This window comes from Leptonychotes weddellii, chromosome X (assembly GCF_054177405.1).
Source record: "Leptonychotes weddellii isolate Sample4059 chromosome X, ASM5417740v2, whole genome shotgun sequence".
NCBI classification, from domain to species: domain Eukaryota; kingdom Metazoa; phylum Chordata; class Mammalia; order Carnivora; family Phocidae; genus Leptonychotes; species Leptonychotes weddellii.
The window spans coordinates 39,527,850-39,553,257 of record NC_138385.1 but is presented as its reverse complement, the minus strand read 5'-3'; the positions used below and the strand labels follow the sequence as shown (position 1 = coordinate 39,553,257).

At 38.9% G+C, this 25,408-nt stretch overlaps 1 protein-coding gene across 6 annotated transcripts in view; it reads right to left on the bottom strand.

Moving 5' to 3' along the window:
* Nucleotides 1-25,408, bottom strand: part of SYTL4 (synaptotagmin like 4) — a 60,325-nt gene that overhangs the window by 12,775 nt on the left and 22,142 nt on the right. For 2 of the 6 annotated variants that reach the window (XM_006743917.3, XM_081808537.1), the window contains exons 2-10: nucleotides 13,056-13,235; nucleotides 12,589-12,804; nucleotides 12,354-12,463; nucleotides 11,986-12,088; nucleotides 2,651-2,752; nucleotides 2,101-2,176; nucleotides 1,676-1,766; nucleotides 1,461-1,564; nucleotides 655-747 (exon numbers count right to left, since the gene is read on the bottom strand). In XM_006743917.3, the coding sequence (XP_006743980.1) occupies nucleotides 655-747; nucleotides 1,461-1,564; nucleotides 1,676-1,766; nucleotides 2,101-2,176; nucleotides 2,651-2,752; nucleotides 11,986-12,088; nucleotides 12,354-12,463; nucleotides 12,589-12,804; nucleotides 13,056-13,165 (1,005 nt within the window). In that variant the 5' untranslated portion in view covers nucleotides 13,166-13,235. Of the gene's footprint in view, nucleotides 1-654; nucleotides 748-1,460; nucleotides 1,565-1,675; nucleotides 1,767-2,100; nucleotides 2,177-2,650; nucleotides 2,753-11,985; nucleotides 12,089-12,353; nucleotides 12,464-12,588; nucleotides 12,805-13,055; nucleotides 13,236-13,371; nucleotides 13,489-21,259; nucleotides 21,362-25,408 lie in introns of all 6 variants that reach the window. The other 4 variants (XM_081808536.1, XM_081808535.1, XM_031039765.2 and 1 more) reach the window with 4 other exon arrangements.

Genomic DNA, 25,408 nt, shown 5'->3' with positions numbered 1-25,408 from the left:
TTGTTCTCTATCCTTAAGAGTCTCTTATGGCTTGTTTCCCTCTCCTTTTTTTTCTTTTCCCCCTTGCCATATGTAAGCCTGCCATTCTATTCCTGTGTGGGGATGGGAACAAATCCCAATCACTTCGGTTCCTGACTCTCTGTCCCCTAAACACCAATCTTCATACTTCTGACAGAACTAGGCCCTAATTCTTAAATGTGCCTTTAACTTCATGATTCTGATTGACATTGCTGCTCCTTAATCATACCCAGGTGCCAATTAACCCTGCCAGGGCCTCTGTCAGGACAATGCTCTTGAATGTGAGATCTGGAGTGGACTGTGATGAAGAAATACTATCTTGCTCACTTCGTGGCCTGTTAACCTTTTTAGAGGAGAAGTCATGGTTTACTGTTCACAAAGCTGTGATCAAGAATGTCTCTAGCCCAAACTGCCTAATTACCTGACTACTTCCAGGTCAGAGGCCAAGGAAAGTCACCTAGCTGTGCCCTAAGCAACTACTATCTAAACTGAGGATATGAACAGACAAATGCATCTCACTTACCTGGAAAGAGTGACAAGGATGATTTCCCTAGGTCCTGGCTCAGCTCTAGAGAGATACTTCCTTCATTCCTGGTACCCCAACATGTCTGTAGCCACAAAACTACTAGAACTTACCATGGAGGAACCACTTCGCATGCTGCTCCTGGCTAGCTTCTGGCGATGCAGCTTCACCAGATGGTCAATGTCTTCTTCTTCCTCTTCCTCCTCCTGGAACAGTAAATATAGATTCAGAGTTAATAAAGTTAGAAAAAATTCGAAGACTAATAAACTTCCTTGAGTGGGAGCCATAATTATGACTCAACTCTGAAGTGTCATGCGCATATACATGCACATTATCCTCATTTTGTGTCTCCCATTTCAGGCTTCCAAACTATATTCCAACCATCTTTTTCCAATCTCAAAAGAACAAGATAAGAATATCTCTTTCCCATTCGACTGCCCCAACCCAACCAACGCTTTATATTTTAATCAAAATAAGTATTTATTGGGGCGCCTGGGTGGCTCAGTCGTTAAGCATCTGCCTTCAGCTCGGGTCATGATCCTGGGATCGAGCCCCGCATCGGGCTCCCTGCTCAGCGGGAAGCCTGCTTTCTCCCTCTCCCACTCTCCCTGCTTGTGCTCTCTCTCTCTCTCACTGTCTCTCTCTCTGTCAAATAAATAAATAAAATCTTTAAAAAAATAAGTATTTATTTGAGCTCCCAACTATATATCAAGCAACGTATTAGAAGATAAAAGAGACAGTGAAGACAGTCTTTTTTTTTAAGTGATTCAGCAACCAGATTTACTTTAGAAATTTGGAGGAATTAAGATTCATGTTGCCTTTTCCTAAAGAATTAAACAGATTGATTAGGAGTATCAAGTACTAAGGTCAACTCTAGATTTATAAAATTTCATATAGCGACCAATACAAGGGTACTTACCATATCTACACTGAGGCCTGGGACAGATTTGCTTCTGTCTCCCAAGGAGCCACTTTCATGTCCCACATCTTCCGGACGAAGATCAATCACAGATTTAGTATATTCTGAATGGAAGACCAAAAACCCAAAACATAAGAGACCCACTCTTTTCCATACCAAGAACACATCCAGGGCATGCAGGACTTCAACCTCAAAGGCCATGAAGGGAAACCTACCTGAAGGCCTGAGGACTTTTCTGGTGTTCTTCTTAAATATCATCTCACCCTCATCAACAGATATCACATTTTGACCCCCAGGCTGAGTTTCCTAGGAAGGAATAAGGGCAAGGAAATGGAAAAGGATTGTAGGGTAGCTGGAAGGACGGAGTAAGGAAAAAGAGCCTTAGGAAGAATAAGGCTCAGATTTTTGCTAAACTATACAAAGTTAAAGGAAAGATTAATTTAATCTTAGGAATTTAATCCTAGGAAGTAATACGAAACGTATTTTCTCACATGTTTCAACCAAAATCTTCAATACTCCCAAGTGAATCTAAACTGAAATTTGTTTAGTTGAACTCTTGATGCAAACTGCTCCTGAGAAGGGAGAAAGAAAGAGAGAAAGGAGAGAGAGAGACCCCAACTGACCAATAACAAAACCTTACCTTTTCCACTTGAGGTGCAGGGGCAGACATCTTCTTCCATTCTGGAAAGAGGCCAGATTTATCCAGAGAGTCTCTCCTGGAGGTAGATATAGAAGTTATAACAAAATCACCTCCTCACCTTCCCCATCTATGGAAGCTCTATGGAAGGAGATCCACTGGCTTGGGGTCACTGTAGTAACCAAATCCAGAAGGTAATACTTCACATCTGATTTACCTTGAAGGAATGCAGACAAGCAGATAAGCAACTTTGCACAAACACACTCACTCCCCCATTCCTAAGGGACATCGGGGGCAGTTGCTACTGGTCCAGGAAGACTCCTCCAAGATGCAGCAGCCTGTGGAAGTTAGCATGCCCCAGAAGGCTGTGCTCGGAGCCAACAGCAGATGTACTACTGACAAGACTTGTGGCAAGATGAGAGAAAATACTTCATTTGACCTGATGAGGACAGAAGGCAGACACACTGAAGCTACAGGAGCCCTGCATCCTGAACTAGACAACAAAATGGAGACTTGGGATGAGCGGAGGTGCCGGGACTCATAGGGGCTTCACCTTGACAGGCTATCTGAGTCAGCTATGTAGCTATCCAGACTCTCGCTCTCGGCCTCCAGTGCACTCTTTCCACTTTTCGGCTTGGGCACTTCAAATGGCACACTAGAATAAAAACCAAGAGGCGATTATGTAGAGGAAGTGGGCTCTCCTGCTGGGAGTCGGGCCTCCTTCCAGCCCACTCACCCTGGTAGCCTGAGTGCTCTTTCTCAGATAAATATCTGAGTATACTTTGAAAACTGTTCAGCAGTTCCTCATTGCTGTTGGGATTGAGTTCAAACTCCTTACCATGGCAAGAAAACCCTTAGGATTTTGCCCCCTGTTCACTTCTCCAGACTCATCTCCACCTTCCTTATACTTTACATTTCCAGAATGATTAAGCTCTTTTGGTTCCTTGAATATGCCAAAGTTCTCCCTTTTACTCTTTTCTCTGCCTGGGATGTTCTTTTCACAATGACCATTTTCCTCACCTGGCTAAATCAACTCCTTCTTCAGGAATCTCCTTCTATGTTAATTCCTCTAGATCTCTCTATGTCCCCACTCCAAGTCTGGATTAGTAACCTTCCTATATGCTCCGAAAGCACCCTGATTTCTTGATAGCGGTCATCCCACATGTAATTATTTATGTCTTTTAAACAAATTATTTAATTTATCCAATAATTTAAACAAATGACCTATTTAATGTCTTTCTCCTCCATTAGACTAAGTTGTGTGAGATCAGTGACCACATATCTTATTCACTGCTGTGTTCCCAGTGCCTAGAAGAGAAACTACCATACAGCGGGCACTCCTATATTTGTTGACTGAATCCCCTCAGTGGGGCTTAAAGTAGACACATAAATAAGAAGTATGTTTCAAAGACCATATTCAGAAGACCAGAATTCTTTCTCAGCTTTATGGATGACCCTGGGCATTCAAAACAGCAGTTCTCATTGCTAAAAGGAAGGACACCATTCCTGAGCCTCAAGGAATTTGTGAGAGCAGTAAGAAAAAGGGAAAAATCATTCTTCCTCGAGAATCTCAACTAATTTCACTTGGCTGCCAGGACATGACACTCTCCTGGTCCTCTGATCTTGCTGCAGTCCCCTTCGCGGGCTCCTTTGCTGGTCCTTTGTCTCCTAAATCTCCAGTCTTTGGATTGTGTCCAGGCTTATTCCTTAGGCTGCTTCTCTTCACTATCTAGAATTATCCCTAAATGATCTCATCTAGTCTCATGGCTTTAAATATCCTCTATAAACCAATAACTCCTAAATTTATCTCTCACTCAAACACCAGGCTTGTATTTCCAACAGCCTACTTGACATCTCTACTTGGATGTCTCAAACACAGCAAGTGCAAAACTAAGGCCCTAATCCTCCCCCAAACCCGTTCTTCTCTCAATTTCATCAAATGACAACTTTCTTCTTTCATGTGTCTGGTCAAAAATCTTAACAGTTTCCCTTAACTCCCCTCATTCTCTCACAATACAAACTCAATCTGTTAGCAAACACTCTTGGCTTTGTCTTCAATTATATCTAGAATCTGACCAGTTCTCAGCCCCTCCACTGCCATTACTTTGGTCCAACCACCATCATCCAGCTACTGGTCACAATATGGTCACAACAGCCTCCTGACTGAACTCCCTACTTATACCCTTGTCCCTACACAATCTATCCTCAATAGAACAGTCAAAATGAGCTTTTAAAATATAAATCCAGGGGCTCCTTGCTCAGCAAGGAGCCTACTTCTCCCTCTGCCTGCCACTCCCCCGCTTGTGTTCTCTCTGACAAAATAATAATAATAATAATAAATAAAATCTTTAAAGTAAATAAATTTAAGGAATAAAATAAAATAAAATATAAATCCAGCATAGAATTACCATATGACCCAGCAATTCCACTTCTAGGTATACACCCAAGAGAACTGAAAACATGTGTTCACACAAAAACTTGTGCGTGACTGTTCAGACCAGCATTATTCACAATAGCCAACAGGTGGAAACAGTCTAAATATTCACCAATGGATGAATGGATAAACAAAATGTGGTATATCCTATACAATGAAATATTACTGTCAATAAAAAGAAATCAAGTTCTGATCCATACTACAACATAGATGAACCTTGAAAACATTACATGAAGTGAAAGAAGCAAGCAGTATTTTCTATGACTCCACTTATATGAAATATCCAGAGTAGGCAAACCCACAGAGAGACAGAAAGCAGATTAGGGACTGGAGGAAATGGGGAGTGACTGCTTAAGAGGTGCGGCGTTTCTTTCTGTAGTGACAGAAATGTTCTGAAGTTAGACCATGGCGACAGTTGCACAGCATTCTCGAAGTACTAAAAGCCACTGAATGGCATGCCTTAAACTTGTGAAAATGATGAATTGTATGTTATGTGAATTTTACCTCAATTTAAAAATAGAAAAATTGTATCATGTCACTCAGAGTGAAAGACAGAGTCCTTACAAGTGCCAACAAAGTCTTACATGATCTGCTTCTCATCCCTTCTCTGTCCTCATCTCCTACCACTTCTCCCCTTGCTCACTCAGTTCCAGAGTATTCAAACGTGCCAAATACCAACTCACCTTAAGGTCTTTGTATCTTCTGCTTTCTCTGCCCACAATGCTTTTCCCCCAGATACTCTCAGGATTTGCTCCCCCATTTGCTTCATGTCTTTGCTCAGGTATCACCGTATTATTAAGACTTTCCCTGGCTATCCTAAGTGGATAACAGGAAACATGGCACACATGTTTTCCTGGCACTCCCTATCCTTTTGGCCTACTTCATTTTCTCCATAGCACTTGTCAACATCTGATTTGATATATGCATTTGATTACTGTCTGTCTCCCCATCCCCAAATCTAAGCTCCACAAGCAAGGGACTTCCTTGTATTTACCAGTGTATCCCACGGCCTAAAACAGTGCCTGGCAAATAGTAGGCATTCACAGACATTTGTTTAAAAAATGCATGAACTAGTACATGAACAAAGAACAAAGTAACCAGAAAAAAAAAGAACAAAATAGCCAGAATCTATAATGTCTTAGGCAGGAAAGAATAAACTTTCCAAGTTATCACATGATGTTTGCAATAGCTTTATGAAAACAGACAGCGGGGGTTAAAATCCTGGGGCCTGCAAGAGGTGAAATGGTGGTCATTTCTTGAGAGATATATTAGCTTTATTGTCCAAGGCACAGCAGGGAAGTTGATTTCATTTTTACTTTTTTCCCCTCTTTGCTCCAAAGAATAAGGAACCCAAAGCAGAACCATTCCTCTAGAGAGGCAGTTTAACAATAGCCCATGGAGTGTGTTTTCTGCTTGTATTTTTTCCTAAAGATGAATACGTACTAATCCAGAGCTGATACAAATAACCCTAGGGCAAAAAGGCAATTACTGACATCTGTGCAGTAAAAAATAGACTAAGAGATGGGAGTCCTGGCCTCTACCTATCTGTATGATCTCAGGGAAATCACTTATCTTGTTTTCTTTTCTGTAAAAACAAGAGGGCTGAATGTGATTACCTCTGAGGCTCCATAATTTTATGGCAAAGATCATTTATGGCCACTTAATCTGCTTCCATGTTTAGGATAAATAAGTCTTCTGGGTCCAATGAGACAAGAGGTCCTAGATAGCCAGAAGCAGTAGTTTTCAGAAATTGCATTCTGACCGATGATGTCAGATGTGTTAATCGGATTCGGGAAATAAAAGCTGTTTTTATCCTTATCCAAAAGGAAAAAGGGGCGGCCTCATCACCTAGAACAGATGAGTCACCCACCTGAAGCTGTGTGGATAAAATCACAGTACACACACACACACAATGAAACACCATACAGATAGCAAAAAGAATGAGATAGACCCTTGGTGCGGACACAGAAAGATGTCGATGTTATATTTTTCTAGAGTTGTTCCTTTTACACCTTGAGTTATAACTGACATAAATAAACTGCACGGGGTTAAGTGTGCAATTTGATGAGTTTTAGCATATACATACACTCGTGAAACCATTACCTCAATTAAGTGAGTGAATACATCTATCACTCTCAAGGGTTTCCTCTTGCTCCTTCATAATCCATTACTCCCTCCCTGCCTCTGTCCCTAGACTGGAAGTGCTGATCTGTGTTCTGCCACTAAAATGTGGGGTGCATTTTCTAGAATTTTATATAAATAGAATCGTACAGTATGTCCTCTCTTTTGTTTGGCTTCTTTCACTCAACAGGATTATTTTGAGATTGACCCATGTTATTGCTTGTATCAATAGTTTATTCCTTTCGATTGCTGAGTAGTATTCCACTGTATAAGCCAACCACAATTCATCCCTTCACCTGTTAATAGACATTTGAGTTGTTTCCAGGTTTTGGCTATTACAAACAAAGCTGCCATGAACATTCATGTACAAGTCTTTGCATGGACATATGCTTTCGCCTCTCTTGAGTAAATACCGAGAAATGGAATGGCTGAATCGCAAGGTAGTGCACATTTAACTGAACTACTACTAAACTGGTTTTCAAAGGGGCTGCGCTGTTGCACATTCCCACCAGCAGTGTATGAGAATTCCAGTTGCTCTACATCCTCACCAACAACTGGTATGGTCAGTTTTTACATTTTAGCCAGTCTAGTGGGTATATGGTAGTATCTTATTATGATTTTAATTTGTATTTCCCTAATAACTAAAGAAGTTGAGCATCTTTTTATGTGCTTATTTGAAATCTGTATATTGCCTTTGAAAAAATGTCTGTTCAAATATTTTGCCAATTTTCTATGGGATTATCTATATTATTGAGTTTTTAAAATTCTTTCTCTTTCATTTTTTACCACTAAATTTGTATGTAGTACGGTCCTTTTTTAAAAAGAGATTAAAAATTTAAGAATCCAGGGTGCCTGGGTGGCTCAGTCAGTTGGACGTCTGCCTTCGGCTCAGGTCGTGATCCCAGCATCCTGGGATCGAGTCCTGCATCGGGCTCCCTGCTCACCAGTGAGTCTGCTTCTCCCTCTCCCTCTGTGCCCTTTCTCTCTCTTACTCTCTCTCAAGTAAATAAATAATCTTTTTAAAAAAATAAAAGTTTAAGAATCCAATCTATATTTGTACATTTAGACGGTCTGGTAGTCCATATACCAAAACTAGTAATGCCTATTAACAATAATAGTCTGGGGCAGAAGCAGTGAGGTTACTGGGGACTCATTTTACATATTTCTATATTGCTTTTCAACAATCATATAAAACATGATTAAGTCACTTCCCTTTGGCTGAGGGAAAGGTAGGGGGAACAAAACACAAATAAAAAGCCAAAAAATTCACCAGCAGCAACCAAACAAGGAGTAAAGCCTCAGGTCCTGAAGTTCAAAAAGTCATGGCTAAGAAAACAGAAGAAAAGATTTAGCACAGCAAAACTCCATCTGATGTAGAGATGTGCAGATGAAGTGAGTGAGTCAGTAGTCCTGGAATGAGTCTAGGAAAACAAAGTTCTCAAGATTTGTAGCCCCAGGTACCACTGGAGGATCCCAACAGAGGTAGACACGACAGCTGGGGTATGTGATCTCTAGGGGAGCAAGGGTATGAGTTAGAGGATGCATCCAGAGCTGGACTGTGTGAGCCTGGACATTTAAGAGAATTTCAGCAGACCCAAACCCAAGACCCCCAAGGTGCCTTTTGCCCTTCCCCTCAGGTGCCAAAAAAGAAGCATATCACAAGCAATATTCTATTCTTAAAGTACAGCTGGGGGTAGGGAAGAGATAAATTGTCTCAGGTTGAGGTGAGAGGCCTGTCAAGGAGGATTCACACACTGTATCAGAACAAATAAAAGATACAGGTAGAACTTCCTGGGTTAAACATGAGTAAAATGAGAAGAAATGGTCTGGCAGATATATAAATATGCCATGGGGTAGAGAGAAATAGAATCAACTTGCAATATAGGCAGAGAACTATTCTGGAGAAGAATATAACCCTAAGAAAATAAGTAGCTTTCTTGTGAGTACTCTATACTATGTAGGAACTTAATAAGAATATAGATTTGATAAAGCATAAGAGCTCAAACAGGAAAGATGATAAAACAACATTAGGGGAAAAGGAAGATTGAGAGCAAAGAACAAATTAAAACCTAATCAAGATAATTCATTCTCTTTTTAAAAGATATTTATTTACTTACTTACTTGAGAGAGAGAAAATGGCACATGGGGTAGGGAGGAGCAGAGGCAGAGGGGGAGGGGGTAAGAATCTCAAGCACACTCTGCATTGAGCATGGAGCCCAATGTGGGGCTTGACCTCACGATCCTGAGATCATAAGCCTGAGATCATGAGCCTGAGATCATGATCTGAGCTGAAACCAAGAGTCAGACGCTTAACCGACTGAGCTACCCAGGTGTCCCAAGATAATTCGTTCTAAAAGTACATTAGATATAGCAAAAAGAAAGGGAAGAGGGGGAATAATGAAAATGTCTGAAAGTCAAAGTAATAGCATAGAGGAAAGGGTTGGGTTAATCACAGTTCATTGCTTTTACCTTTCTTTTCTCTTGCATTTGATAGTTAAAGAAAAGGACAGAAAAGGAGAATAAAGAAATAAGAAATCCGGGGCACCTGGGTGGCTCAGTCGTTAAGCATCTGCCTTCGGCTTGGGTCATGATCCCAGGTCCTGGGATCGAGCCCCGCATCATGCTCCCCGCTCCACGGGAAGCCTGCTTCTCCCTCTCCCACTCCCCCTGCTTGTGTTCCCTCTCTCGCTGTGTCTCGCTCTGTCAAATAAATAAATAAAATCTTTAAAAAAAAAAAAAGAAGAAATCCAATGTCCTCAGGGGCGCCTGGGTGGCTCAGTCATTAAGCGTTTGCCTTCGGCTGGGGTCATAATCCCTGAGTCCTGCGATCGAGTCCCGCATCAGGCTCCCTGCTCAGTGGGGAGTCTGTTTCTCCCTCTCCCTCTGCCGCTCCCCCTGCTTGTGCTCTCTGTCTCTCTGTCAAATAAATAAAAAAAATTTTTACAAAAAAGAAATCCAATGTCCCTAAGGTGGGAAACTTAACTAATTAAACAGAAAAAAAGTTCAGAGGATATGATACAGAAAAATTTTCCAGCAATGAAGAAAGAACTCATCAAGGGTACATATTAGGGGGAAATGATGCAGAATGATCACCACTGAGATGTGTGCACACATGCACGTGTGCACACACGTGCGTGCACACACACACACACACACTCAGTTACCTACAAGGGAGAAAAACAAAAGGCTAGCTGGCCTCAGACTTCATCACAGTCACATTCAGTGGCAGAAGACAGTGGTAGTGTCTACAACATTCTGAGGGAAAAAAAGTATGACCCAAGAATACAATACCCAGCCAAGATATCATTCAGGTATAAAGTCACTAGGCAGACATTCTTAACATGAAAGAGTAAAATAAATATAGCTTCTGCAAGCCCTTCTTGAAGGAACTTCTCAGTGGTAAAATCCAAACAACCAAGAAATAAATGAAAGGAAAGAATTCAGAAATATAGAGGAGTCATGTTCCAAGGCCTGATTACAAGCAGACAAACCTTTTAAATATGAAATAAAACTAAACAAACAGATAAAACAGGCAGATGATTTATGGTTGCATAACAGAATGTAAATGTTATAAGTGCTGACAAAGTAAAAGTGATTTGAGTAATAAAAAATGGGAGTAGGGGAGGGCGCCTGGGTGGCTCAGTTGGTTAAGCGACTGCCTTCGGCTCAGGTCATGATCCCGGAGTCCCTGGATCGAGTCCCGCATCGGGCTCCCTGCTCGGCGGGGAGTCTGCTTCTCCCTCTGACCCTCCCCCCTCTCGTGTGCTCTCTCTCTCTCATTCTCTCTGTCTCAAATAAATAAATAAAATCTTAAAAAAAAAAATGGGAGTAGGGGAAAGCATTTGGAGAAAGTATAAGAAAGCTAATCTCCTCTTTCATAGCAGAGAGTCCACTGGTGATATTGAAACAGGTAGATTTTTTAAAATGACTAAATGATTGACCTAGCACTCCACTCCTAGGTATCTACCTAAAAGAAATGAAAATGTTATGTCCATACAAAAACTCATAATGAAAGTTCATAGCTGCATTACTTATAATAATCAAAAAGTGAAAACAACCCAAATGTCCATCAACAGATGAATGGAAAAATTAAATGTGGTATATACATATAACAGAATATTATCAGAATATATAATAGAATATTGTTTGGCAATAAAAAGAAATTAAGTCCTGACACATGCTATAACGTGGATGAACCCTGAATACATTATGTTAAGTGACAGAAGACAGTCACAAAGGACCACATATTCTTTGATTCCATTTAAATGAAATGTCCAGAATAGGCAAATATATAGAGATAGAAAGTAGATCAGTGAATGCTTAGGAGGGGGAGAAGGATAAGGAAGTTGGGGGAGTGATAGCTAAAGAGTACAGGGTTTCTTATTAAGGCGATGAAAAGTTCTAAAATCAGTTGAGGTGATGGTTGCACAATTCTGTGAACACACTAAAAACCACTGCATTATACACTATAAATGGGTGAATTGTATGGTATGTGAATTATATCTCAATAGGGCTGTTACCAAAAAGACTCTAGGGAAAAAATGACTACTCAATGGTTTTTATGATTTTTTTTTTTTAAACTCAGAAGGATGTTAATGACTAGTATCTTTTATGGTAAAGAAACATTTGTCTGAAGATGAGCAATTCTTCAATTTTATTTCTTCTGTTTTATTCTGTTAAATTCAAGTAAAATTTCATAGCATGCTTTTAATGTATATATTATGATCCAATATCACACAGATTTTTCAGTCTATCCACCCACCCATCCTTCTATCTATATATACACACAAAAGATATCTGAAATAATTTTCACATGTGAATACTGGGCTAGTAGGAATTTGGGTGATTTGTTGCTTTCTTTATTGTTTCCTATACTGGCTAAGTTTTTAATAATGAATATGTGTTATTTCTATTCATCTTTAAATTGTTCTTAACAGAACAGAGTAAGGGCACCTGGGTGTCTCAGTCGGTTAAGCCTCTGCCTTCGGCTCAGGTATAATCACAGGGTCCTGGGATTGAGTCCCGTGCTCAGCAGGGAGTCTGCTTCTCCCTCTGCCTCTGCCCCTCTCCCTTGCTCATGCTCTCTTGCTCTCTCAAATAAATAAATAAAATGTTTAAAAAAAAAAAGAACAGAGTAAATATGCCAAAATGTTAATATTTACATGTGGGTGGTAGGATGGTATTTTTTTCCCTCTTTCTTTATTCTTTTCTGTACTTTCCAAATTTTCCTGTAATAAACAGCTATTATTTTATAAATAGAAGAAAGTTTAAAATAATGTTAAAATAAGTTAAAAGGATGTGCAGCATTTCTGTAAATGATTGCTAGTTCTTACCTGGGCTTCTTCTGCTGCTCCTGAATGATCTTTCTTCCCGGCCAGATATCATCCATCTGTGACTGATGAAGAAGGGGCTGTCCCAGCATCTCCCTTTTATTCACTTCAAGACAAACAAAAGCGTGGCAGAGTGGTGGTGATGAGGGGGAAAAGGGAAACACATCACACTTGCAGAAGGGATGGCCATATAATCTTTATATTCCCCCACAGAACCCATGAAGTGAGGACACCACCAGTAAGACTATAACAGGATTCCACGTCAGAGGATCTATCACTGAAGTCAAGCACCTCAAAAACAACAACAACAAACAAACAACAACAACAAACAACAACAACCACAACAAAACACTTCCAGACAGGGCCAGTACCTGCAGGCTTACGGCGCAGGGACATCCTAATTATCTCACTGCCTGTGTGATAAGCAAAGCGATTCATTTTCTGGTCATAAAACCAGTCTCCAGTTGCCTTCTTCAGCTCTCTGGGAGGGAATAAAAGAAAGTGACAGATGAATTTTTTTTAAAAAAATGGCTCCTGTCATTCAACTAACAAAGGCCAAGGAGGGAAATTCTTCCTTTTCTCTCTCTCTCCATAGGTGATACTCACATTTCCTTGGTGCACACCTTGCACCTCCAGGTACCATTGCTTTCCTGGATGCGGCAGTCCCGACACACCAGGTGATTACAACCCCGACAAGTGTTGGTCTTGGGAGTCAAACGGCCCAGGCTCTCCTGGCACCGGGCACAGGTCCGATCACCATAGTGTTGGCTGCCCCTCTTGGCCCCTTTCCTTTTTATCTCCAGTAGCTCATTCTTCAGTCGCCTGCCAAGACCCCAGAGAGAAGCACAAGCGCATTCACAATCTGCATAGGTTGGATGGAAAGTTGTTGAGGGGTAGAGACAGTAAGACTATTTGGTTCTGTGGAAGCAACAACTTTAGAGCCCAACCTGACCCAGTGAGGAACTGTAAACCTGTACACAAGTTCCTCTGAAAGTCACATGGGAGGTAGAAGGAAAGGTCCAGATAAAATTGATCAAAGGTCTGGGAACCTGTGCTTTTTCTGGAACGCTTACCTGATCCTTTTCTCATCTGCTTTCCGGAGCTCCTCATCTCGTTGTAGAACACTGAGGATCAAATCCCTCTCCACCTCAGACAGAAAAGAGAGATCAAGTATCTCTGACATGATTTATCCTATTTTTTCTTCTACTCTTCTTTCTTCAAAGCAACCAGACCAGGAGAGCCACCAGAGTTGCCTGAAATAAGATAAGAACTATTTTCACACAGATAATTTATTCCAGAGTAGGCCCACCACCCTAGAGCCTCTTAGTAGGGTACTTTCCCCTGAAGCCAGGCTAAAAAAGACAATGTACAAGTATCTGACCTATTTACCATTCTTACTCCCACCTGAATCCTGCCCTGAAAATGAGGAGGCTTTGATTTTTCAAGAAGAAGAACTTATTCATGACTCTGGAAGAGGGTTGAGTCTCTCAGCATAAGCATCTTAGTCTGGAATAAGCACAGAACAGCTAAGTCAAACTCTCCCAACACCAAGTGAATCCTCAATCATCCAATTTTTAATACTTTACATGTTCTCAAGTCCCAAGTCTATTAATCCAAATAATCAGACAGCTGGTCTCTGTAATGGAGGAGAAAACCACATGGGGACTCCTGCCAGTTGAAGTCCATTTCTCCTTTCCTGACCAGCTTCCATGTTCTCAGGACTCAGTTAGCTTTATGCTACACTCCATAACTTCCATCACTTACTCTATCTCCCAGAGTTCTTATTGCTACCACCTACCTGAAGAATATCTTCACCCATTACACACACATTTGTTAAGCACCCACTCTGACAGGCATTGTGCAAAGTGCTAGGGATACAGAGAGATGAGTAAGACACGATTCCTGTCCTTAAGTTCACAGACTAGTAGGGGAGGCGCAGGGACATCCTAATTATCTCACTGCCTGTGTGATAAGCAAAGAGGGGAGACAGATACAAATAAATACAGTACAATGCACAAAGTGCTATCAAAGGGATAATAAATTTAATGCTATGGGAACCTAAAGAAGGAAGTAATTAATTCTATCCTGCATAAAGAAGAGAAAGACCTGTATACATGAAAGGTTTTATAGAAGAGGTGGATTTTTCCTTATAAAACAGTATATTTTTGTTGGTGGGGGGGTGGAAATGGTAGGAAAGATAGGTTTGGGCTAAATTTTATAACTCTCATTCTTTTTTTAAAAAAAGATTTTATTTTTTTGAGAGAGTGAGAGCACTAGCGGGGGCAGGGGTGAGAGGCAGAGGGAGAGGGAGAAGCAGACTCCCCACCGAGCAGGGAGCCCAATGTGGGGCTCAATCCCAGGATCCTGGGATCCTGACCTGAGCCAAAAGCAGAGGCTTAACCAACTGAGCCACCCAGGTACCCCTATAACTCTCATTTTTAAAAATTAAGAATTTTTGAATTTATTACACAGACAGAAGTCCATCAAACATGTCTGTGGTTGCTTTGTTTTGTTTTTTTAAAGATTTTATTTATTCGTAAGAGACAGAGAGAGAGAGGCAGAGGGAGAAGCAGGCTCCCCGCTGAGCAGGGAGCCCGATGCGGGACTTGATCCCAGGACCCTGGGATCATGACCTGACCCGAAGGCAGACGCTTAACCATCTGAGCCACCCAGGCGCCCCAGTTGCTTTGTTTTTGATGTTGGGAAATCACATGATTAAATCCATTTTACAGAGATCACTCTAGCTTTAGGTACAAAAGATTGATTCAAAAGATAAATTGAAGTGCAGTTTGAAAATACACAACACATCGGGCGCCTGGGTGGCTCAGTTGGTTAGGCGACTGCCTTCGGCTCAGGTCATGATCCTGGAGTCCCAGGATCGAGCCCCGCATCGGGCTCCCTGCTCAGCAGGGAGTCTGCTTCTCCCTCTGACCCTCCCCCCTCTCATGCTCTCTCTATCTCATTCTCTCTCTCAAATAAATAAATAAAATCTTTAAAAAAAAAAAGAAGAAAATACACAACACATTGTAAAATGTATACATTCCTTAGCCAAGCAATATCACTTCTAAGAATCTACCTATAGAAATATTCATACAAATAAATGTGCATACAACAGTATATATACAAGAATATTACTGCAACATTATTTGTAAGAGCAAAACAAAAAAAAGTTCTTTAAAGAAGATAATACTTCCATATAATGGCATACTATGCAATCATTAAAAAATGTGGTAGGTCTGTATGAAAATACATCTCGGAGTGGAAAAAAAAAGTAGTTGCCGGACTATATTGAATGATTTCTTTGGTAAAGTATTTATCTATACATTTGTATATGTAGAGGAAAAGATCTGGAAGAAAAACCATGATCACTGGTTTCTCTTGGGGAATAGAATTGGGAGGGGGCAACTTTCACTTTTTATTGTAAATGGTTATGATTTTTTTTACATAAAAAATCTCTTACTTTTAAATCCTAGAAAAAAAGAAAATTCAAAGGAGACAGAGGGATTATTGTAATAGTCCAGACAAAAGACAATCTAGGTTTACTAAGTGCGCCTCTAACCAACTTGGCAAGTCATTTTATTTCTGTCACCCTCTGGTTTCTCATGTACAAAATGACCTATTTCACAAAGTTATCAAGAAAATGAAATAATGTGTGTTAAAGGGCCAATCACAATGCTTGGGACCCATGTTTGGAATACACATACTTGCTGAATCTGCTACAGGGCAGGTGGGAACCATGGCAGCAAGACAAAGAACAGAGATTAAAGTTTGAGAAGCAGAACTGACAGAATGGAGTGACTAAGAGGATGAAGAAGGCAAAGTCAAAGATGCCTACCTTGTATGTCTGGGTTTAACAACTGATGGATTAGTGATAATCCTAACAGTGGTAAGAGTTATAAGAGAAGAACCCAGGTTTGGAAGTAAAGCAAGAAGTTTCATTTTAGTCATACTGAGTTTGTGCTACATACAGGATATCCCGGTAATTAGGCCCAGAAAGTAGTTGGAGACACAGGGCTGGTCCTTAGGAAGAGGAACGGTATTTGAAAGGACAGATTTGTAGTCATGGCAGTCAAAGAGCTCAGGGTAGACATAGTGAGAAAGGAAATGAGGATCCTATTTGCCTTCTCTGTGCTCCCTTAAAACTAGACCATAAGCCCTTTTTCACTCTTTTTTTTTAACTAATTACCTACAGGACAATAAAGAGTATAAACAATACAGCAGAGTTATAAGGTTCCTGAAACCTCAACAGTTTCTTGACTTGGTTATTTCCTGGTCTTTATTGAACTGTAAGATACTAAGCTTCTGGGGCGCCTGGGTGGCTCAGTCGGTCAAGCATCTGCCTTCGGCTCAGGTCATGATCCCAGGGTCCTGGGATCGAGCCCCACATCTGGCTCCCTGTTCAGTGGGAAGGCTGCTTCTCCCGCTCCCTCTGCTGCTCCCCCTGCTTGTGCTCTCTCTCTGTGTCAAATGAATAAATAAAATCTTAAAAAATAAATAAATAAAATAAAATATTGAACAGAGCGATCAAAAGCATTGTGCAAATGGATTCTCCTATTTGTGGTTAGGAGTGAAACACTGGCCAAAATATCAGCCTCTCATGAATAAAACAGGTATCATCAACTGCCTGGCAGCTAAAGACCAAGGATGGCACAGGCACACTGGGAGTAAGAACAAAACCAGATTTGTGGAGTGGCAGCAGAGTTCTGTGATGAGACAGGCACATGGGCACAATAATGAGAAGAAGTAATATCAAGAGCCAGGGAGGTAAGAACATCATTGAGGAAATAAAGACCGCATCATAAGAAAATGGAACTGCTAATACTGTATATCTTCCCTTTGTTTTTCACTCATGGACTTGATCCACCAGAACTGCCTCCTTCTAAAATCTTAAGTTCAAGAATCCCCATTTTCTGACCATAGCTCACTCCCACTAAACCTGTTCTTCAACCTCATCAAGACCACAGTCTCTTGAGGCCACCTTTCATTTTTTCTTGGTCTGCTTGCCTCCCGCTGATCTGTTTTCCTTTCCAACCCATCCTGGACTCCAAATGACTCAACATTTGAACCACTCTCACAAGTCTCTGCCATATCCATGTGTCTTCATCCCTCTGCTACAACTGCCCATCAAAATCCCAAACCTATACCAATGTTAGAGTCTTGCCTTGTATGCTCCTACACCCAAGTCCTACACAATGCTTGGTCTCCAACCTCAGGTGGACCCTCACTGTCACCCGTAAGTCTTTTTACCTGCCCTGAATTCAGTTCCTTTACCTAGTCTATTCAGGTTCTATTTTTAAGCCTTCATTCATCTCATCTCACACTCCCACTTCCCTTTCCTCCAGGTCCTATCGGACATCCTTGTTTCACACTTATAAAGAAAAGGGTTTTAGAATCCATCACCCATGACTTCCTCAGCAACCTGCCTCCTTTCTCCTATAACTTGTCAATCTGACTCCTTTCAGAAAAGCCATATCCCACCTCAACCCCTCCTTTGACCATGGGTTGCTATTTCAAACACTAATCCTGTTACCAGCCAGTTCGCTTGAGATGCCATCTTGCATAATCAGTAGTCGGGAGAAGAAAACAGGCGAAGAAAAAAATTTCTGAGGCAAGGAGAGAAAGGAAAGCATAGAAAAAAAATGAGACAAACAGCAAGAAGAAGATGGTAAAAACTAACTCCAATATATCAATAAACATATGAGTAGAACTCACCCATTAAAATGCAGAGGTTAACAGCTGGATAAAATTTTTAAAAATCCAGCTATGTGCCATTTTACAAGGGACACATCTAAAACATAAAGATGAGGAAAGATTGAAAATAAAAAAGATGGGAAAAGATATACCAGGTAAATGCCAACCCAAAGAAAGTTGATGTAGTTATATTAACATCTAAAAAATAAAACTTAGGGACAATAAAAGCATTGTAACACTTAAAGAAAATCAGTACATAGAGTAAATAAACCTGTATGCACTAATTAAACACTTCCAAATATATAAAGATTAAATATACCAGAAAGAAACTGAAAAATCAACCATCAAAATGGGAGATAAATATACCTCTCTCAGTTATTGACAGTACAAGCTGATAAAAAATTAATAAATATATAGACAAGTTGAACAACAAAATAAGCTTGATTTAGTGGACATATGTAGAAATCTATATCCAATTGCAAAATCACATTCTTTTCAAGCACATATGGAACATCTACCCCCCAAATTATCATGTACTAGGTTGTAATACAAGTCTCAGTAAATTTCAGAGAAATCATTCTCATACAGATCATGGTCTCTGACCTCAGTGAAATTAAATATGAGGTCAATAACGAGATCATTTTTAATCCCAAAACATTTTGGAAATTTAAAGACACTTCTGAATAACTCAAAGGGTCAAACAAAATTATAACTGTACTAAATCTATCATTAATACCTTAAAAAGAAACCTACTGTCTGTTTTACCACCACTATCACTCCCATAACCATAGAATGTATTCTAGAAATTCAGAAAGGAAAATATGGAATAAAAATAATGCTTTTGTATGCAAAGAGTTTTATGGTAAATGATGTAACATGTTTTGAAAAACCTAACTCAGAAAAATAATGGAGACACAAATAAAACCAGACAGATCTGAAGTTAGGAAAGCTGTGACCTTTCATATTCTCCCAACTGATGAATCCTAGGGTTTAGTGGGGAAACCAAAGCCCAAAAATACTTGTTAAGGCTCTTCACTGAAATTCAGTCACAGATGTGCTGTCAAAAGAGCAAGGATTATCTACTGAGAAAACCACAGCTCAGATAACATGAGTGTCCAAACCGAAGCTCTGATGGACAATTTGTTCCATGTTAATCATGGGGTGTCAAGACTCAGATTAAATATCTTTTTTTAAAGATTTTATTTATTTATTTGACAGAGAGAGAGCGAGCGTGTGCGTGCATGAGCACACAAGCAGGGGGAAGGGCAGAGGGAGAGGGAGAAGCAGATTCCCCGCTGAGCAGGGAGCCTGATGGGGGCCCGATCCCAGGACCCCAGAATCATGACCTGAGCTGAAGGCAGACACTTAACTGACTGACAACCCAGGTGCCCCTCAGATTAATATCTTAATATAGCATCCTTGTGGGACCTCATACCCACAGGAAGTTATTTTAGAAAAGATGGCTTGTTTATTTAGAAAATTATATACATTTACTGCTCAAAATTCAGGATATTTTAATGAATATTAAAGAAGCCAGAAGGAGCTGAAAAATCTATCAAAATGGAAGGTTAACATACCTCTCTCAATTATATATCCAAGTGGATATATCTAATTTATACCCTAAACCTATAGATTAGGAGATAATAATGATTAATAAGTGAACATTAACACTAACAGCTAGTTTTCAAGAAGGGGTGGGGAGAGCTTTCTCAAGTTATTTTAAATTCTGAAGACCAATTATAAAAACAAAAAACTGGGCCAAATTGATAGGAAGCATGAAATAATGAATATAGTGGTATAAGACAGACTTGGGTTCAAATCTTAGGTTTACTATTTATTAGTTATATGTCCTTGGACAAGGGCCCAAAATATATATATAAAAAAAAAGATTATCAAAAATGTAGAAATCCTTAGAAGAATAGTATTTACATTAAAAGTCATTGTTGGTGTTCCCAAAATGGAAATTGATGCGAATCAGAAAAACACCAAATAATGTCCCTGCACCAGGCAGCAAATAAACAAGTTTCACCGTGTTTAATTTGTTGGGCACCTTGGTCCCTCTCCCTCTCCCCAACATATAGTGCATGTTCAAACTAGAAACTTCTACCATACATAACCTCCTTGGGGGCAGACACTGTATCTGGACTTCCATGGCCCCAGAAACTTTTTTAGCACAGTGTCTGATACACAGTATGAATTCAATAAATGTTTACTGAATGTATTCACCCAGAAATCTATTTATATGTTTAAACTTAACTCATGGGAATTGAAGAGCAGTAATAGAGCTGAGAGAACAGTGGTTTTGTTTTCCTGAAGCACTATGGTGTCGTGATTAAGAGCATAGACTCTGGAGCCAGACTGCCTGCATTTGAATCCCAACCTCACTATTCACTAGTTGTGTGACCCTGGGCAAGTTCCTACACCTCTCAGCACCTCCATTTCCTCATCTGTAAAATGAAGATAATTACCTACCCTTTTGGGCTTATTATAAAGATTAAATGAGTTTTTACAATATATAAAGTGCATGAAGTAATAACACAGAGAATGCTCTTTGTTAGCTATTTTTATTTTGTAAGGTTTCATATGTATACTCATGCTTTAAGACTTAACTGGGTCTTGAAAAATGACATTTACTTTCTTTTAAAGAATACAGATGAATTGTGAGTTAAAGTGCATCTAGACACCATTTAAAGTTTCAAGCATTGTTTTTCAAAGTGAGAAATTATGCTGACAATATTCAAGATGAGAGAAGAATCTCAGAAAAACTGACCCACGCTCAAGGACAAAAAGACTGAACTGGTATTAAAGTGTTCCTCTAAACCTACTAGTAGTAATTATGTGATGGTTTTGCATATAAATTCTATTGGATTATCAGTTAAGTCCCACCAAAGTGATATGGTAAGAGCATTTTGCTGTTTGGACCAAGGAAAATGGACAATTTGGGTAAAATTTATACTTCACTGAACATGAAAAAGTGAATCAGAGTCTTTCAAAGGATATCAGTTTAAACCAAGAAGTTCTGAATTAAACTGCTGTTGTTAAGCAAATGATGCTATGTTTTACACAGAAACTGATTAGTGATGCGAGAAGATTTACACTGCTACGTGTCAGATTCTGTATACTCTTGAACATAGATAATCAGAACTGATATGGCTATGACAAGAAATATGATGGTGTCTACATTTTTGAAAGGTTAGGATTGAAACTGGGCTACAAATTATAATTGGTAATGAAAATTTGGGATTTTAGAATGTCAGTGGACTTCTAATTCTAGCTAAGACGGAGTAACAAAAAATGGATTTCCACCTTGCCTGAAAGAAGCCACTGCCCCAAATGGATAAAATACATGAAACAATGGTGTTTTCAAGACAATGAACATCAGGCAATGAAGAACTGTGATCCCTGAGAGATAATAAACAAACAGGGTGAGACCTCGGACTTCCCAGGCTCACTGTCTTAAGACACTTTCCAGACCATGGTGCAGGGAACAGGAATGTAGGCAGAACCTGGTGAACTCCTTGAGCTGAGGTCACAGAGCTGAGAGTCTGGGAAAATGCAGGTAGCTAAAGTTCATAGGACAGAATACCTGAGACAGCTGCACACAGATCTTTGAAGAGCTGCTTAGGGTCTCCCTTGAGTATTCAGCACAGCACTGATCAGTGCATGGCATGCCTGTGATGAAATCACCCTAGGCCAAGAACAGAACCAAGTGAAAGGATTCAAACGAACAGTGTCTGTCACTCACACAGGGCCAGGAGTAATGCCTGTTCCACCAGCCAAATTGATTCACAGGGCATGGGGCAAGGTACGCAGAAGGGTCTTGGCTTCCATAATGGGAACTAATTAGTCCTAGACTGTGTACTGCTCTGGTCCTGCCTAACAAATCTAAACAAAACAGTCTGAAAGGATCAGTTTCCAAGTAACTCAAGTGCATCCCAGAACAGAGCTCAAGCATATTTGTAGTAATATAAAAATATGCAGCATCCAGCAAAGTAAAAATCAGAATATCTGGTACCCAATAAAAAAATTAACAGGCATGATTTGCAAAGACACAGATGAACCTAGAGGGTATTATGCTAAGTGAAATAAGTCAGACAGGGAAGGGCAAATACCATATGATTTCATTTATATGTGGAATCTAAAAAAATGAAACAAATGAACAAACAAATAACAGAAACAGAATCATAAATACTGAGAACAAACTGGTGGTTGGCAGAAGGGAGGAGGGTGGGAGAATGGGTAAATGGGTGAAGGGAAGTGGGAGGTACAGGTTTCCAGTTATGGAATGAATAAGTCACAAGGATGAAAGGTACAGCATAGGGAATATAGTCAATGGCAATTTAATAGTATCGTATGGTGACAGATGGTACCTACACTTGAGGTGAGCTCAACATAGCATAACATACAGAGTTATCAAATCATTACAGTGTAAACCTGAAATTAATATAGCATTATGTGTCAACTATACTTCAATAAAAAAAATTAACAGGCATGCCAAAAAGCAGAAAAATACAGTCCATGATGAGGAGATAAATCAAAAACTAAGAACTGACAGAAAGGTTAGAATTAGCCAAAAAAAAAAAAAGATCATTAAAACAGTCATTTTAACTGTATTCCAATTTTTAAAAGTTAAATAAAGACATGGAAGATATTTTTTAAAAATACCCAAATCACACCTAGAGGTAAAAATGACAATGTCTGAGATGAAAAGTACACAGGATGGGATTAACAGCAAATTATACTTTGTAGTAGAAAAGATTACTGAATTTGAAGACATTGCAACAGAAACTATCCAAATGAAACAGTAAGAAAAAAGACAAAAAAACAGAGCATTAATGAACTATAGAACAACTTTAAGCTGGTCAATGTACATGTAATTGGAGTCACCAAAGGATATGAGGACACTGAAAAATTTTTTGAGGAAACAGTGGCCAAAATTTTTCTAAATTTGATGAACACTAGAAAGTCAGATTGAAGAAACTCAATAAACTTCATGCAAAAGGAATATAAAGAAAACTACACCATATGGCACACCACAGTCAAATTTTTTAAAACCAGAGATAATGAGAATATTCTTCAAAGCTGGAGGCAGGGGGTACATGTTACACACAGAGAAACAAAGATAATGATGAAAGGAAATTTATCATTGGAAACCATGAAACGAGAAGACAGTGGAACATCTCTAAAATACTGAAAGGAAAAAAAAACCTGTCAACCTAGAATTCCAAACCCAGTGAAATAGCATCCAAAAACAGAGGTGAAATAAAGCCTTTTTTAAACATGCAAGAGTTGAAAGAATTAATTTCCAGTAGACCTGTGTTATAAAAATTGTTAAAGTCTTTTGGGCAGAAGAAAAATAATCTAGATAGAAATATGGGTCTAGGGGCACCTGGGTGGCTCAGTCGGTTAAGCATCTGACTCTTGATTTTGGCTCAGGTTGTGATCTCGGGGTTGTGAGATCAAGTTCAGTGTCAGGCTCATGCACTGGGTGTGCAGCCTGCTTGAGATTCTTGATCTCCCTCTTCCTCTGCCCCTACCCCCCTCTAAAAAAAAAGAAATATAGGTCTACAAAAGGGAATGAAGGGCACATGCAATGGCAAACTATGTGGGTAAAAAATTTTTTTTCTTATAGAATGAACAGGCAAAGAAGATATGGTGTGTGTGCATACACACACACACACACACACACACACACAATGCAGTGGACTATTACTCAGCCATAAAAAATGAGATCTTGCCATTTTCAATAACATGGATGGATATAGAAGATATTATGCTAGGTGAAATAAGTTAGAGAAAGACACACACCATATGATTTCATTTACATGTGGAATCTATAAACAAAACAAATGAGCAAACAAACAAAAAGCAGAAACAGACCCATCAATGCATAGAATAAACTGATGGTTTCTAGAGGGGAGAGATGTGGGGGTATGGGCAAAATAGGTGAAGAGCAATGGGAGATACAGACTTCCAATTATGGAATGAGTAAGTCACAGGAATAAAAGGTACAGTATAGGGAATACAGATGATGGTATTGTAATAGTATTATATTGTGACAGGTGGTAGCTATGATTATGAGCATAGCATAACATATAAACTTGTCAAATCACTATGTTGTACACCTGAAACTAATGTAACAGTGTGTGTCAACTATACTTCAATAAAAAAATAATTGAATGTTAAAAGTAAACAATATATATATATAACAATATACATAGACACAATATACACAATATATATACACAATATACACAATATATATATGTATATATACAATATACACAATATATATAACAATATATTGTGAGGTGCAAAACATATGTAGAACAAAGTTAGAAGACTTACACAACCTGATTTTAAGACTTACTATAAATCTACAATAATTGAGAGTGGTATTGGCATACAGATAGACAAACAGAGCAATAGAACAGAAGACTCCAGAAATAAACCTTATGTTTATAGTCACTTGATTTTTGATAAAGGTACAAGAGAGTTCAGTGGAGAAATGATAGTCATTTCAACAAATGATGCTGGAAAAACAGGATATCCGTAAGCAAATTTTTTTTTAAATGTGAAGATTTCTTAGATAAGACACTTAAAAACATGATCCAGAACTTGATAACTTAGACTTCATTAAAATTAAAAACGTCTGCTCTTTGAAAGATGCTGATAAAAAAATAAAAAGACAAGCCATTTACTGGAAGAAAATATTTGCAAATAGTATATCTGATAAGGACTTGTATCCAGAATATGTAAAGAACTCTCAAAACTAGAATTTAAAAAAACCACACAACCCAAATTTTTTAAGTGGACAAAATTTGAACAAATCCATCACCAAATAAAATATATGAATAGCAAATACACTCATGAAAGTATGCTCAACATCATTAATCATTAAGGAAAATGCAAACTAAAATTACAATGAGATACCACCACACAGTTATTAGAATGGCTAAAATAAAAAATGTACTGAATGTTGACCAGAATCTGAAACAACTAGAGCTCTCATACATTGTAGTGGGAATATAAAATGGTACAGCCACATTGGAAAAGATTTTAGTAATTTCTCAGAAAGTTAAACATATATCTCCCATATGACCCAGCCTTTCTACTTTTAGGTATTTACCCCAGAAAAGCAAATACATATGTCCATGCAAAGACTTGCATGTGAATGCAAATAACAGCATTATTCATAATAGCCAAAAACTAGAAACAACACAAATGTCCATGAAGAGGTGAATGCATTTTTTTTTTAAGTTGTATATCCACACACTGGAATACTACTCAACAATAGAAAGGAATGAGTTACTGCAATATGCAATTTGGATCAATCTCAAAATAATTATGCTGACTGAAAAAAAATCAGACCAAAAAAAGAACACATAATACATGATTTCATGTATATAAAACTCTAGAAAATAAAAATTAATTTATAGTGGCAGAAAACAGATCAGTAGTTGCTGGAGAAGGGTGTTATAGTACAGAGAAGAACAGGAAGGAAAGATTACAAAATGGCACAAGGAAATTTGAAGGTAATGAATGTTTACTATCTCAATTTTGGTGATGGTTTAATGGGTATATCAGATGTCAAAATTTATCAAATTCGATACTTTTTAAAATGTAGTTTATCATATGTAAATTATATGTCAATAAAGCTTGTTATTTAAAGTTTTAAAATTAAATATAACCACATCTTGTAATCAGAAGTTTTACCACCCCAGAATACCTATAA